This window comes from Misgurnus anguillicaudatus, chromosome 9 (assembly GCF_027580225.2).
Source record: "Misgurnus anguillicaudatus chromosome 9, ASM2758022v2, whole genome shotgun sequence".
NCBI classification, from domain to species: Eukaryota; Metazoa; Chordata; class Actinopteri; order Cypriniformes; family Cobitidae; genus Misgurnus; species Misgurnus anguillicaudatus.
In genome coordinates this window covers 21,331,489-21,345,649 of record NC_073345.2, presented here as the reverse complement: position 1 = coordinate 21,345,649, position 14,161 = coordinate 21,331,489, and the positions used below count along the sequence as shown (strand labels likewise).

Sequence of the window (14,161 nt, the reverse complement as noted above, 5' to 3'; positions counted from 1 at the left end):
TCAAAAGGAAGCTCCAGGGTGGAGTTGCCGAAGGGAGAAGCCATGGTGGAGATATGGGACTTGACACCCTGGAGAAGAGTGACGGTGATGACAGCCATGTAGTAGGTGACTAGGGCGGAGCCAAGCAGACAGAGAGCCCAGGGGAAGCCGGGGTGACGGAGGGCCAGGGCAGGGCAGATGGAACTGGTGACTGAGGCGGGGATCCGGAAGCCCGCAGCGAAGCCAGAGTGCCCGAAGACCAAGGCGGAGACAGAGGCAGGAAAGAGCCCAACAGAGCCGGCAGGACGGAGTGGCGAGGTGTAGCCGAAGGAGTGTAGTCCAGAGGGGAGGACATGACGATGACCAATCAAGGCGGAGCAGGAGGGATGAGGAAGCCTGGTGGAGAAGGTAGGGGGGCAGGCCACGATGGAGGTGAAGGAGTCTTGACACGAGGTGTAGCTAATGGGTCAGAGAACTAATGCGAAGTCGGACCTTCACCAAGAGAGCTGGGAGATGTTGATGCCCCAGTTCATCCGACGCTGCATTGACGACATGAGGGTGAGCTAGGGTGTAATCAGGAGCCAGTTGATTGGTGGCTGAGATATAGACTGATGATCTATATACATACAACAGGTGAAGACAATGAAACATGGGGGGCAAACGACAACAACTTAGGATATCTGTTACAGCTGTTGCAGGTGCCCCACACTCATAAGAGTGTAACCTACCTTTCAGCAGGACCAGCAGCGTAAAAAAGATAATTAACATACAGTATACATAGAATAATTAAAACAAAATTTAATAGACAATTTTTTTTAAAATAACATAGTAGATATAATACAGTAGTTATAAGGTAGTCATTGCTTTTCTTTAGGCCTTACTTAAAATGGTCAAAGGGGCCTCCAAAGGTCTAGGGCCGGCTCTGGTATTGATCTTCCTCTAGTAGTTGTGGCTGCTGTGACCATAGACTAAAGCAGGGTACACAGCTGTGACCAGACCCAAAAAATTGGCCAGATTTTCCAAATGTCGCCAAGCGCAAAAAACAGCATATCATCGTATTTTACAGGAACGTCAAAAAACAAATCCAAGAAATATAACCATGGATAATGAGAAAAAAGAAACTACTATCGCTAATTGAGGGGAACTTGCTGGATGGGTTAGGGTTAGGTTAGGAATAGGAAAGCAAAAAAAGAGGTCAAAAGTCATCAAACAGACTATTTTCTTAGTCTGCACTTTAAAACCAAACAGTGCTAAATAGCTCTAAAATAGTTCACTGACTCGTAATCATAGGGGAACCATTTTAAGTGCCATAGAGCAGTGGTTCTCAAACTTTTTCAGCGTGCGGCCCCCTATGTGTACGGTGCATTCCTTTGCGGCCCCCCCAAAGAAAATTTATGACAAAAACAGTTCTAAAACTTCACATTTTAATTAAACAAAACATTAAATTATTCAAAGTAGTGCTGCCTTGTTTTTTTTTTTTTTTGGTTTAATTTCACAGAATTCATGATAAATTAATGTATTTTATAAAATGTCATAAAACTGGGGCGCCCCTGCCACCATCTCGCGGCCCCCCTGGGGGCCCCGGACCCCAGTTTGAGAACCACTGCCATAGAGAACCATGTAGCACCTGTGTAGAACCATATTGTACTATATAGAACCATATCTGGTGCTATAGTGGTGCTATATCATCCCCGGATGGTTCTTCATAGGTGCTTCATAGCACCAAAAAAAAACTTTTTTTAGAGTGTGACGTCTTGTCTTAGATAGGCATAGCCTATTTAGTTATATTAAGAGCACGTTGTGCATTGCATTTTTTATATTAAATATTATGATTATAAACAAGTTTTTTTTGCATGTCTGGTGCAAAGCATAAAGAAAGAATGCATTTTGGCATGTACACTTCAGGTTCTGTAATTGTTTTATTAAGTTTAAGTAATGTAGACCAACTAGTCAGTGAGAGCAGTAAAAGTAAACCTCACTTCCCAACCTCAAGAAGTGCTCTAGCGACAGAGATTAGAGCTCACGGCATTTAGCCTTCTTGTTAGAGCGTCCGACTCTCATGCCAGAGCATAAATTATGAAAATATTTTTTTTTCACAAATCGCACCCTGCATTTACTGACACACATCTGATTTATAAACTTTATTTGTGCACACAGAAAGCAGTTCCCTTTAGTATCCTCTTGAGCTCAAATTGTTTAAAATCCATTGAATGTTAACATTTGCAAGGCTTAGAAACACATTCAATTTATAAGCTTTTTTATAAATAGTTCATTCTGAATAATGCGTTTCGAACGCTTATTATTAAAGCAATTATTATCACGTATCTATGTATGATTTTTTTCTGCTTATGCAATAATATGAACTATCCCTTTAAGCATGCAGTCTATACTCTAATGACTGGTACAGTAGTTGACAAGAAGTTACAAAGTTCAAAAATAGACTATTGACCTAAAGTGTTATCATAATTAACCCCAAGACGGAAAATATAAAGCAAATAAAAGCAAGCTTTCTGTTTGACCACACATCCAGCACTAGATTTGTGTGTCTGGTCTTCTTTCTGGTTTTCCTGCTCTGACCTTGACTGTCTGACACCAAAGGAACAGATAGCATAACAATGCATTTCATTATTTTACCAAATCTTTATTAATGTTGTTTGTGGTGCAGTTTGCTACCTTGATGGATAATACGTCTCATCCTCTGATGTTCACTCTCATGGTGCCCAAAGATTCAAACTCATTTAGACACATTTATTTTACTTGTTTCCTTTTCCTTTATTTGCTTATATTATCAATTAATTTTCGACTTGTTTCTGTCATTATAACGGAGAATTCACTTCATGAACCAATGTACATATTCTTGGCTCATCTGTGTATAAATGGGGTTTATGGAGCTTCAGGATTTTACCCTAAAATGTTGTCTGATTTAATATTGGATTCATATGTGATCTCTTCTTACATGTGTGCTCTGCAATCAATTGTGATCTACAGCTCTTTACTCTCTGAGTTCACAATATTAACAGTCATGTCATATGATAGATATGTAGCCATATGCAGACCTTTAGACTATCATATAAAATTAACTAAAAGCACTTGTCTGAAATTAACTCTCTTGTCTTGGATTGTACCAAACTGCTGTGTGATTCCAGCAGCCATGTTATCGAATTTAAGGACATTTTGTAAATATCACATTGACAAATTGTATTGTGATAACTGGTCAATTGTAAAACTATCTTGTATATCATCTTTTGTTAATAATGTTTATGGCTACGTGGTTGCTGTTATATTTTTAGGTTGTGCTTTTATTGTTGTACTATCCTATGTTAAACTCATTGCTGCATGTAAAGCATCTTTAGAAAGTAGAAGAAAATTCTGGCAAACCTGTTTACCACATATAATATCACTGATAAATTTCACCTTTGCTTTTCTTTTTGATGTCATGTATAGCAGATACGGTGCTAATGATATTCCAGAGAGTCTGCGGCATTTTTTGGCTTTAGAACTGGTTATAGTTCCTCCTGTTGTTAATCCTCTAATCTATGGATTAAATATTAAAACAGTGCGCAGAAGAGTTTTCCCCACAAAATTTTTTATGACAATTTGGCTTTATAAGCAATGAAATGCAATGAAATGAAATGAGTAATATACTTAAAAACTGCAGTTATACTTATAGTATAAACATGACTGAAAAAAATACTGTGGAAATAATCCTTGTGTGACTTACATTTTCCTTGCACATTTAGTGTTGAAAATAGTTGTTTATTAAAATGGAGTGGCAGATACATTGGCAGAGCAGCATGTTTCTGCATGAGAGCAGTTTGTGTAAAGTTTACTTTAAAATCAATTTTTTAATCAACTTGAATTTACAATTCATTTCCACTTTCTTGACTAGTGAGGAGTTGTTATAAATTATACAAATAAAGTTGAATTAGCTTAAGTTATTTGAAATTTATTTTTATGTATAGAAACTCTTCACTCTTCAAGAAAGTTTAAATTTATTGTAATTTAAAATGTATTAAACTTAAAAACTTAAACTTATTACAGTGTACATATGTTTACAGTATTTGATATGTGAGCAACCATAAGAGTTACAGAAATGTTATCAAGTCATAACACAGACAGTTTTTAAATTAGTCCATATGAATAAGTTCATTTTGTTGATGTCACATTAACATTACTGTAACTATATTGTAATTAGTACTAAAAAAGATTTAAATTGCCATTTGCTCACTTTGTGGACAGAGCGGCTGTGGTTCAGGTAAGGGCGTACTTCGCACCAAAATAAACCCATCTTTTGAGGTGACCCCCTATTTTTTGTGCATATTTCACATAAGCAACAGCTCGACCCTTTATCATGGAATTAAATAAGTGCACTCGATAATGTCTGCTATGATTTCTGACACAACTACAAACAAAGCTATTTTGGACATAGCCATTAATTAAGCAGTTTATTATGCCAAGGACAAGTTATCCTCCAACTTATACAATTATTTAGGTTGTTTGTGAATTCCTCCAAATACGACAAAAGAGCACATCCTCTAGATATAAATGTATATCATTGGTAAATCACTGTTTTTCACAATTAGCGTTTTGCATCAATAAAGTCAAAACTGGCATGAGTCGTTTTTGTTCTTATTACAGGCTTGTTTATCACTGCTTAAGGGGACATACCATAAAAATCTGACTCTTTTAAAGTTTAAGTGCTATAATTGGGTCCCCATTGCTTTTATCAACCTAGAAAATCTAAATAAGATCAACACAGTAACTTAGTTTTGGTAAACCATCATCCACAAGTATGTGAAAAAACAGGTTATTGAAATTTGGCTCCCCTGGTGATGTCAGAAGGAAATAATACCTCCCCTTAATCTGCACTATCCATCATGAGATCAGCTCATTTGCATTTTAAAGGACACACCCAAAACGGCACATACCTACAAAGACTATTTTGACATGCTATAATAAACGATCTATATAATATTTTGAGCTAAAACGTCACATATGTACTCTGGGGACACCAACGATTTATTTGACATCTTAAAAAAGTCTGGGGAAATGTCCCCTTAAAGTGCAAGTTATCTTTGTGAGTAAGGTCTACGCCGTAGGTTATCCGTAGGCTGTGCGTATAGTTCTGCGTAGCCTGACGCTCCCCTCTCAAAAATTTTAACAGCGGGACCGTTCTACGCGGACTGCAAGCACTGTGATTGGCCCACTAGAACCCCTCCAGTCAGGTATAAATAGGCATTTCCATTTTCAACGGTGAGAACAAAAATGGGCCAAGTTGAGGAGTATGGCGAATCATCCTATTGTTGAAGCTCAGGGAGGACGCCGCTAGCAAAACCACCAATGCAAGCTTGAGAGAACCACCCCTGACAAATCTCGCGAGAATCACGACTTGCTTTACGGCAACGACGTCACACACGTTAGGCTTGTTCAACTTCGTGCAGCGCTGCAAGAACCGGCAGTCGGATGATGTAAAAGTACCGCGAGAATGATCCGAGGCGGCACTGTGACGTCATCCGGCTGTCGGCTCCTGCAGCGCTGCATGAAGTCAAACAAGCCTATAACAACAACTGCACGCGCGCATTTGAGACGTGATGCTCGATGAGGGAAACCGCTAAGAAAACCCGTTCAGAAGAGAGTAGAAAGCGAAAAAGAGAATCTGACCGAGTTAGGAACTGGACAAGAGTCCCACTCGGTCAGGTTTTTACTCGTTGGCGTGAGCTAATAGACAGCACTGGATGCAAGAGAGATGCGGATCTGGCGATCTTGTTGATGGACAAGTAAGTAAATCTCTTATTTGTAAATTTGTATGCGATCTATGTTGTATGTGGTTGCGCTTGCTTGTAGTGTGTATTTTTTTACTATGCTGTTCATTCATCCAGTGTTGATAATTAGACCAGTAAAATAACTTCAACATGGGTCTAGCTAGCTTACGATCAAGAGCATTTAGCAGACTTGCTAACAAACACTCGTTTCTCTTACATGTTTTTTTTGCCATCTAAACTCAAGTGTTGTGATGTGTACGTAGTCATTTGTCTAAATTCGATATATATGGCCAACGAATAACGGCCAATGTTATGAAATAATGCAACGTATACAATTAACTTTGTCAATGCATTTTGTAATGTTTACATTACAATTAAAAAACAAATGAAATTATACAGTAGACATAACGTTAGACTATAGACTGTTTACTTGTGATTAAGCAGCAATCTTGTAAAAACGTAATAAGCCAGCAAACGCGGTAGGCTACTTTATTATTATATGCCACTTGGCATAAACTTCTTATTATCCTATTACTATCATCTGTAGTTTAGTAGACATGCAGTAGCCTAATATTTGTATGAAATTGTGAAACATTACCTGGTCATTATCTTCGGAGTCCATCTCTGCATATTCACGCCCAACACTATCCTTGGTACGTACAGAGTGGGGGTGCGAAATTACGACAGTTGCAAGTTTTCCCCAGTGACTCTAGGGGTCGCTGTTTGACAAAAACGTCAAACTGCATGGAATGCCTTTAAAGAAAAGCACAATGGAAAAACACACAGAATCCCCATACAGTAAGCCTAATGAACCCCAGAGATTTTGCACTTTGTAAAAAGACTTTATATAAGCATCAGATCCTTAGTGCTTTCATTTATTGAATGTGAGTTCTGGTAATGCAATGGTAATGGCGTGTAGTTGTGGGTTATGGTTTCATGCTAGACAACGGATTACAACGATTATTAGTTGTTTTAACCTGGTGTATTTCGATGGCATTTTTTCAATTTAAATTTGTGGCATAACATCTAAATCAATGGAAAATTTTACCTATTTTGCAACCTACACTCTGATGGAACCAAGAGACTCTAAATCATACAGACATTTATATTTCACATGCATTTTATTTCTGTATATTATGATATTGTTTGTTAACATTTGGCTCAGTGTTGTTATTGTTTTGGAGAGAGCCCTTCATGAACCAATGTATATTTTTCTGTGCAATCTGTGTATAAATGATTTATATGGAACAGCAGCATTCTATCCTAAATTTCTGCATGATTTATTACTGGATTCATATGTGATCTCTTCTTACTTTTGTGCTTTGCAAGCTTTTGTAGTGTACACCTATGTAATGTGTGAATTTTCTACATTAGCAGTGATGGCGTATGACAGACATGTGGCCATATGCAGACCATTGGACTATCATTCAAAGCTGAACAAAAAGTCATGTGGTATATTACTTAGTTTATGCTGGATTTTGCCATTTGTTAATATGTCCATTGCAGTTGTCTTGTCAAATAAGTTGGTTCCATGTAAATTTTACATAGACAAATTGTATTGTGACAACTGGTCAATGGTTAAGCTCACATGTGAATCAACTGTTACTAATAACATTTATGGATTTGTTTTTATCTCATTATATTTTGGACTTGTCGTTGTAATTATGGTGTCCTATATAAAACTTATCATTGCATGTAAAACATCATTAGAGTGCAGGAGGAAATTTTGGCAGACCTGTGTTCCTCATTTGATCTCACTGATAAATCTCACTATTGCAATCTTATTTGATACCATCTATAACAGATATGGTTCAAGTGATGTTCCAATGAGTCTACGTCACTTTTTGGCTTTAGAGATGATTATGGTGCCACCTCTATTCAATCCAGTAATCTATGGTTTAAAACTTAAAGAGGTTCGCCGGAGAATATTTAAAATGTGCAATAATTGGATCAGAAAATAGGTTATGTTCAGCCTGCTGTGTTCATTTGTGAAATGTAAAACAGTTTTTTTCTCCCTTATTTAAGTAAATAATGACTTTACAATCAAATTGACTTTATAAGTCATTTTAACATACCCCTTTTTTAAAAAACTGGTACCGACCCAGAGACACATAGAGACATTTTTTCTCTGACAATGTAAGTTAAAATGGATTGTTAAACCAGTCTGATTAAACTTAAACATTTAAGTCAGCAAAAAGTCTTATACAGTGTGCTACAGTAACTATCCTTGAAAATGAATCGTAAATATGTAACACTGTAAACAAATGAAGGAACAAGGGTTAAATAAATGTTGAATTAAAGGTTGAAATAAATGCTGCTTTAATCTTTTGTTGCAAATCCTAATATCCCATATATTTGTATTTAAATTATAGTTGGAAAGTCAGTTTACAGAAACATCAACCAGAGCTCTGCTCTTTGTACGTTTCTTATTTGAAATGAAATACCAGATCTTCTGATAATTCCTGGCTGTTTTGAATAGTATAGTGACAGTACTTAAGTTTGTTCCACATATATATGCAGTGAATCAAATATAAACATTTTAACTGATTTTGTTCCTTTTTGATCCAACACTGGGTTAAAAATAACATCTTTGTTACGTATGTAACCCTCGTTCCCTTAAGGAGGAGAACGGATCGGTTACCTTGTGACCAATGAATGGGAACCGCTTCGCTTCGAGAAGCTTCTAAAGCGCCAATGAAATTGACATGCAGGTATTTTCATCTGCCGGCGCCGCCTCCAACCGAGTATTTTAGAGGAATCCCTACAAAAGCGCCACTAAAGCAGACCCTTCCACTGCCTGCATAAGCCCTTCTGACTTCTATTTCAAAGAGGCGTAACCTGGGCTTCCAGCAGAAGGCCAGTCACTACTAATTCCTTAACCCACGATAGTGAACTAGGCGAACTGGGAAGCAAATCCTGCCTGGGCGGAACTAGGAAACACTGCAGAGCCAATCATAAGAAATTATACCACCAGGGGGTGCTAAATAGCCAATAGGTCTATAGATATGGACTCTCTAAACAATATCACATACTAGAGAGAGATGCAGAGGGGCTCTGATAAGGGAAAACGTGATAGATTAGCTCCACGGAAAAAACTCACATAGGAACCCTCGTGGGGATGCAATGCGGACGCCTAGCCTAACACAGGATTTCAGAGAATGCAACTAATGAGAAGCTCACAGCCAATCCTCCGCAACATTGGCCATTGAGGCGATGGAGGAGAGTCAAAAAAACATAATAGTTCCATAATGGTTCACTCATGTAGCACAAAAATGGAGCTGCAAGCGGACACACAAGCTGACTCTGGGTGTTCTTACTGGTTTAAGGAGAGAACCAGAGAGGATACTGGCTCGATACGAACAACACTGTAGAATCTAGTGAACGTGTTAGGTGTCACCCAGCCAGCAGCTCTACAGATGTCTGTTAGCAAGGAATCAAGAAAGTCAATGCCCAAGATGATGCTACACTTCTTGTAGAATGTGCTCTCAACTTAAAGGGGCATGGAATGCCCTGTGTTTAGTAAGCAAGGGCGATTGTGTCCACAATCCAATGGGACATCCTCTGCTTGGTAACAGCTTTCCCTTTCTGCTGACCACTCTAACAGAAAAACTGCTGCTCTGATGTCCTAAAGCGAGAAGCGTGAGTTTTGGAAACCAATTCCTGGTGGACCAATACGCAGCCAGCTGTGCACCAGTGCATCCACACTGAGTGTTTCTCCGGTCAGTGAATAAAACAGGCGACAATGGGTTGTCTCTGGAGAAGCAAACAGATCTACCTGTGCCGAAACGTTTCCAAATCAGCTGAACCTACTTGGGTTGGAGTCGCCACACGGCGGATGCGCTGCTCGTGAAAGCATGTCTACTGCTGTGTTGAATGTGAATGGCATGAAGAGACCTCAGGTTCTTCTGACTCCAGATGAGGAGGCAACAGGTGAGATGTGATAGGTGACGAGAGTGTAAACTGCCTTGGTGATTAAAATACACTAGTTGCATTGTTGTCGGTACAAACAATTACATTCTTGACTCTGCGCTCGTTGCTAAAACAGATGAGAGCAAGATATACAGACAACAACCCGAGGCAATTTATATGCCAATGCATCTGAGGTGCTGTCCAGACTGCAAGCCCATAGTACGTGGCCTCCCACCCCATGATGGAGGAATATGTGCACACAATGGCATGCCTGGAGACCTATATAAGTGATACCCCTCCTCTGAGGAATGACGGATCTGACCATGGAGTGAAAGTGAGACGGCAAGTCAGAGTAATTGTTACCTGGTGCAAACCTCTGAGCCACGCTCTTCTCAGGACTCATGAAGCCAACGTTGAAGTGGTCTTATATGGAGCAAAACGAGAAATGTCACAGTCGCTGCTGCAGCTATATGCCCCAGAAGCCTCTGAAATAGCGTGTGGACGAATACATTGAAATAGGCTTTTGTGGGTCAGTATTTTGAATGACAACTTGTGAAGTTCTTGATTTAGCAATCGCAGGTCAGGGATCAGTCACAACACGCCACTTTGCTTGGGTACAATGAAGTAAGGGCTGTAAAACCCAGACCTTATTGCTTCCTTCGCCAGTGAGACGGCAATCTCGGCACAAAGTACATCGGCAAGCTCTTATTGTAATGAAGAGAATGCCCGCAAATTTGGGGGGTGCGGAGCAAATTGAATAACGTTAAAGCCAGCGTTATGGGCTGGGAAGCTCTTTCCAAGCCCGCTGAGACCAAACGAGAGGGATTAACAGCACTATTGGTGTACCCGCAGCAAGCAGAGCAGAGGTGGTCACCAATGCGCTCTCTCTGAGCACACCGACAGCAGTGTTGTGTAATATCCCCTGATGGGTGGCTGAGCTGGAGAGACTCCGTTGTAAAGGTCCCGGCCATTCTAACACACCCGCTGGCGAAAGAGGAAGGGGAGGACCCAAGGTTTTGCACCCATTCGTAGCTTCCATGTTCCTCTGGAGACCTGGAGACGGAGGTGGAATTCGCTCCTAGTGTGTTTTTTGTGGGTGCCGGCTGAAAAGACGGCGGAACAGAAGTTAAAGAAAACCAAAGATTTCCCGCCCGGCCATCCTTCGGGGGTAGTAGTGACTTCACCACTGCCGAAGAATGATCCTCTACAGCTCCAGGTTGCCCGACTCAGGTCCGCTTAGACTTGTATTTTCCACCTCGAGTTGAGCTGGCAGGGCGAACTGCTTAAGGTGGGTTCCTCGGAGCTGCCGGGATGGAGAAACGAAAATGGCAGTAGCAGAACGCCTCGGGGAGGAGCAGGCCAAGGTGCCTACATAGAGGAGGGGGCAGCTAGGCTCCAACGTGACATGATGGCCTCAGTCTGCTCTTGGGCGGCCAAGAACAGAGGACTTTCTGCCGCGTCGCAGAAATGGCTGGTCTGGGAAACCGGAGCATTCAGGAGACGATTCTTGTCGACCCCCTTCATGTCCGTGAGACGCAGCCAGAGTTGGCATTTCTGGACCACCAGGCATTTGTCATGGCTATCCCGGGGACCCATACATTTGCCACATCCATAACTGCACAGACAAAATGGCATCTTTAAAAAGACACACTCGCTGTGCCACGATACACCTTTAAAAAGACACAAATTCTGCTCTTTTAAGGAAATCACTCTTTAAAGCATTGCTGAATTAATGAAGCACACAGGGGAGTGCAACGCACACACACAAACTCAAGTTCAAAACTCACAGTAAAGAGGTGGAATTCCTTGAGACTCTACTGATGTGCTATTTTTCAACAACCTCAGTACGCAGTGTATTCCACGAGCAGAGAGAGCCGGCTTCTTGCTTTCGAAGTGAAAAGAGCTGATTTGGTACTGCACCTGCCTCTCTTTAAATACTCGCACAACGGGGCTGCGCTGGCAGATGCAAAAACCTGCATGCTCATTACATTGGCGCTTTAGTAGCTTCTCCAAGTAAATTGTTCCCGGCGAAGCTCAAAGAGTGAACTCAAAGATTTTTCAATGTACACAAAAGGTGTACTCTCAAATATTGTTTACAAATCTGTCTAAATCTGTGTTAGTGAGCACATTGCTGAGATGATCCATCCACCTCACAGGTGTGACATATCAAAATTAGCCAGCATGATTATTGCGCAGATGTGCCTTAGGCTGGTCAAAATAAAAGGCCTCTCTAAAATGTGCCGTTTTATCACACAGCACAATGCCAAAGATGTCACAAGTTTTAAGTGAGCATGCAATTGGCATGCAAACTACCAAAAGCCATCTCTCCAAATCAGAGGTGGAAAAAGTACTAAAATATTGTACTCAAGTAAAAGTTAAGTTACTTGTCTAAAAATCTACTCAGAGTAAAAGTTTAAATGAGCACATAATGAGATGAGTGCCATGTCTATATACATTTGACACGTTTATTATCTTCTTACTTCCCTGACCTGGGTACCTGATGACCTTTATCCTTCTCTCTCTCTCTCTCTCTCTCTCTCTTGCTCTCTCTCTCTCTCTCTCTCTCTCTGCAATGTCTAATGACCTGGCATTCTCTAGGACGTTTTGAAGTTGTGTTTGACTTGACGCGAAGCTGCTAGACCTCGGAAGATAATGCGCATGGTATTAAAAACGCGTCGTGCAATTTCGTACTTAAGAGCATGAATCCTACCTTTCATAGAAATGAAACACTCGCTTCGCGTCTGTGGAAAGTGGTCGCTTAAATATGACCAGGGGTTTCTTTCATAAGATTTGAACCGAGGCGGGTCTGCATTAGCGCGCGCCTGTCTCGTCCGTCTCCATGGTTCTTTTTGCGCGTTCCCCGGGCCCCGCCCATTTACATCCGTTGCGCGTCTTTATAACCTTGCTTTTTAAAATATTTTTTTACTCAGTAACGGATATGATTTAAAATGTAGCGAAGTACAATACTTTAGATAAAACATACTTAAAGGAATAGTCTACTAATTTTCAATATTAAAATATGTTATTATCTTAACTAAGAATTGTTGATACATCCCTCTATCATCTGTGTGCGTGCACGTAAGCGCTGGAGCGCGCTGCGACGCTTCGATAGCATTTAGCTTAGCCCCATTCATTCAATGGTACCATTTAGATATAACGTTAGAAGTGACCAAACACATCAACGTTTTTCCTATTTAAGACGAGTAGTTATACGAGCAAGTTTGGTGGTACAAAATAAAACGTAGCACTTTTCTAAGAGGATTTAAAAGAGGAACTATATTTTATGGCGTAATAGCACTTTTGGGAGTACTTGGACTCGGCGCAGTAACACCCTCCCTCTCCCATTATGAGAGTGAGAAGGGGAGCGGACTTTTGAGGCGAGTCGAAGTAATCCCAAAAGTGCTATCACGCCATAAAATATAGTTCCTCTTTTAAATCCGCTTAGAAAAGTGCTACGTTTTATTTTGTACCACCAAACTTGCTCGTATAACTACTCGTCTTAAATAGGAAAAACGTTGATGTGTTTGGTCACTTCTAACTTTATCTCTAAATGGTAACATTGAATGAATGGGGCTAAGCTAAATGCTATCGAAGCATCGCAGCGCGCTCCCGCACTTACGTGCACGCACACAGATGATAGAGGGATGTATCAACAATTCTTAGTTAAGGTAATAACATATTTTAATATTGAAAATGAGTAGACTATTCCTTTAAGTAAAAGTAAAAGTACAGATTTTAAAAACTACTCAAAAAAGTAAAAATACACAAAAAAACTACTCAATTACAGTAACGTGAGTAAATGTAATTCGTTACTTTCCAACTCTGCTCCAAATGCATTTCAGAGAATTGGGATTACATCCAACATGTGCAGGAGATGTGTTGCACTGTGTGATGAGGCAAATGGTGGTCCAGATACTGACTGGTTTTTGGACCCCCCAATACAGTAAAACTGCACATTTTAGAGTGGACTTTTATTATTTCTAATTAATATATCTATTAATTATTATTTATTGTGGCCAGCCTAAGGCACACCTGTGCATTCATCATGCTGTCTAATGAGCATCTTCATATGCCACATCTGTGAATGGATTGTCTGGAGTGCTCACTAACACAGATTTAGACAGATTTGTTAACAATATTTGAGAGAAATAGGCCTTTTGTGTACATAAAAAAGTCTTAGCTATTTGAGTTCAGCTCGTGAAAATGGGGGCAAAAACAAAGTGTTGCGTTTATAATTTTGTTCAGGGTAAAAATGTTACATCATTATGTTCACGTATTCCAGGGAATGCACATGTTTACAAAAAATGTATAGCCTGAATGCATTATACATGGAAGTTGGAATCATCTGCCAAGTGCATATAGGTGAATGCAAATTTCTATTTACAAGTAGATGTCTCTGGTATATTGCGTGAAGAAAACTGAAAGCACAAAGACCAACAAAGGTCACTGAAATATTCCCTGTAGTTTATGCTCTAGAACCTCAGGGAGAGTTTATAGCAAGTTTCTGGCCC

General features: G+C 40.1%; 2 protein-coding genes across 2 annotated transcripts; both read left to right on the top strand.

Moving 5' to 3' along the window:
• Positions 1–2,656: 2,656 nt before the first annotated feature.
• Positions 2,657–3,595, top strand: LOC129423314 (olfactory receptor 6E1-like). The gene has a single exon (XM_055179560.2). The coding sequence runs from the start codon at positions 2,657–2,659 to the stop codon at positions 3,593–3,595; it is 939 nt and encodes a 312-aa protein (XP_055035535.1).
• A 3,180-nt stretch (positions 3,596–6,775) lies between these two features.
• On the top strand, positions 6,776–7,702 carry LOC129424551 (olfactory receptor 5AP2-like). The gene has a single exon (XM_055181258.2). The coding sequence runs from the start codon at positions 6,776–6,778 to the stop codon at positions 7,700–7,702; it is 927 nt and encodes a 308-aa protein (XP_055037233.1).
• The last annotated feature ends 6,459 nt before the right edge of the window (positions 7,703–14,161 follow it).

Coding starts and splice junctions, on each gene's coding strand:
- LOC129423314 (XM_055179560.2), top strand. CDS start 2,657: ATGGATAATACGTCTCATCCTCTGATGTTCACTCTCATGGTGCCCAAA.
- LOC129424551 (XM_055181258.2), top strand. CDS start 6,776: ATGGAAAATTTTACCTATTTTGCAACCTACACTCTGATGGAACCAAGA.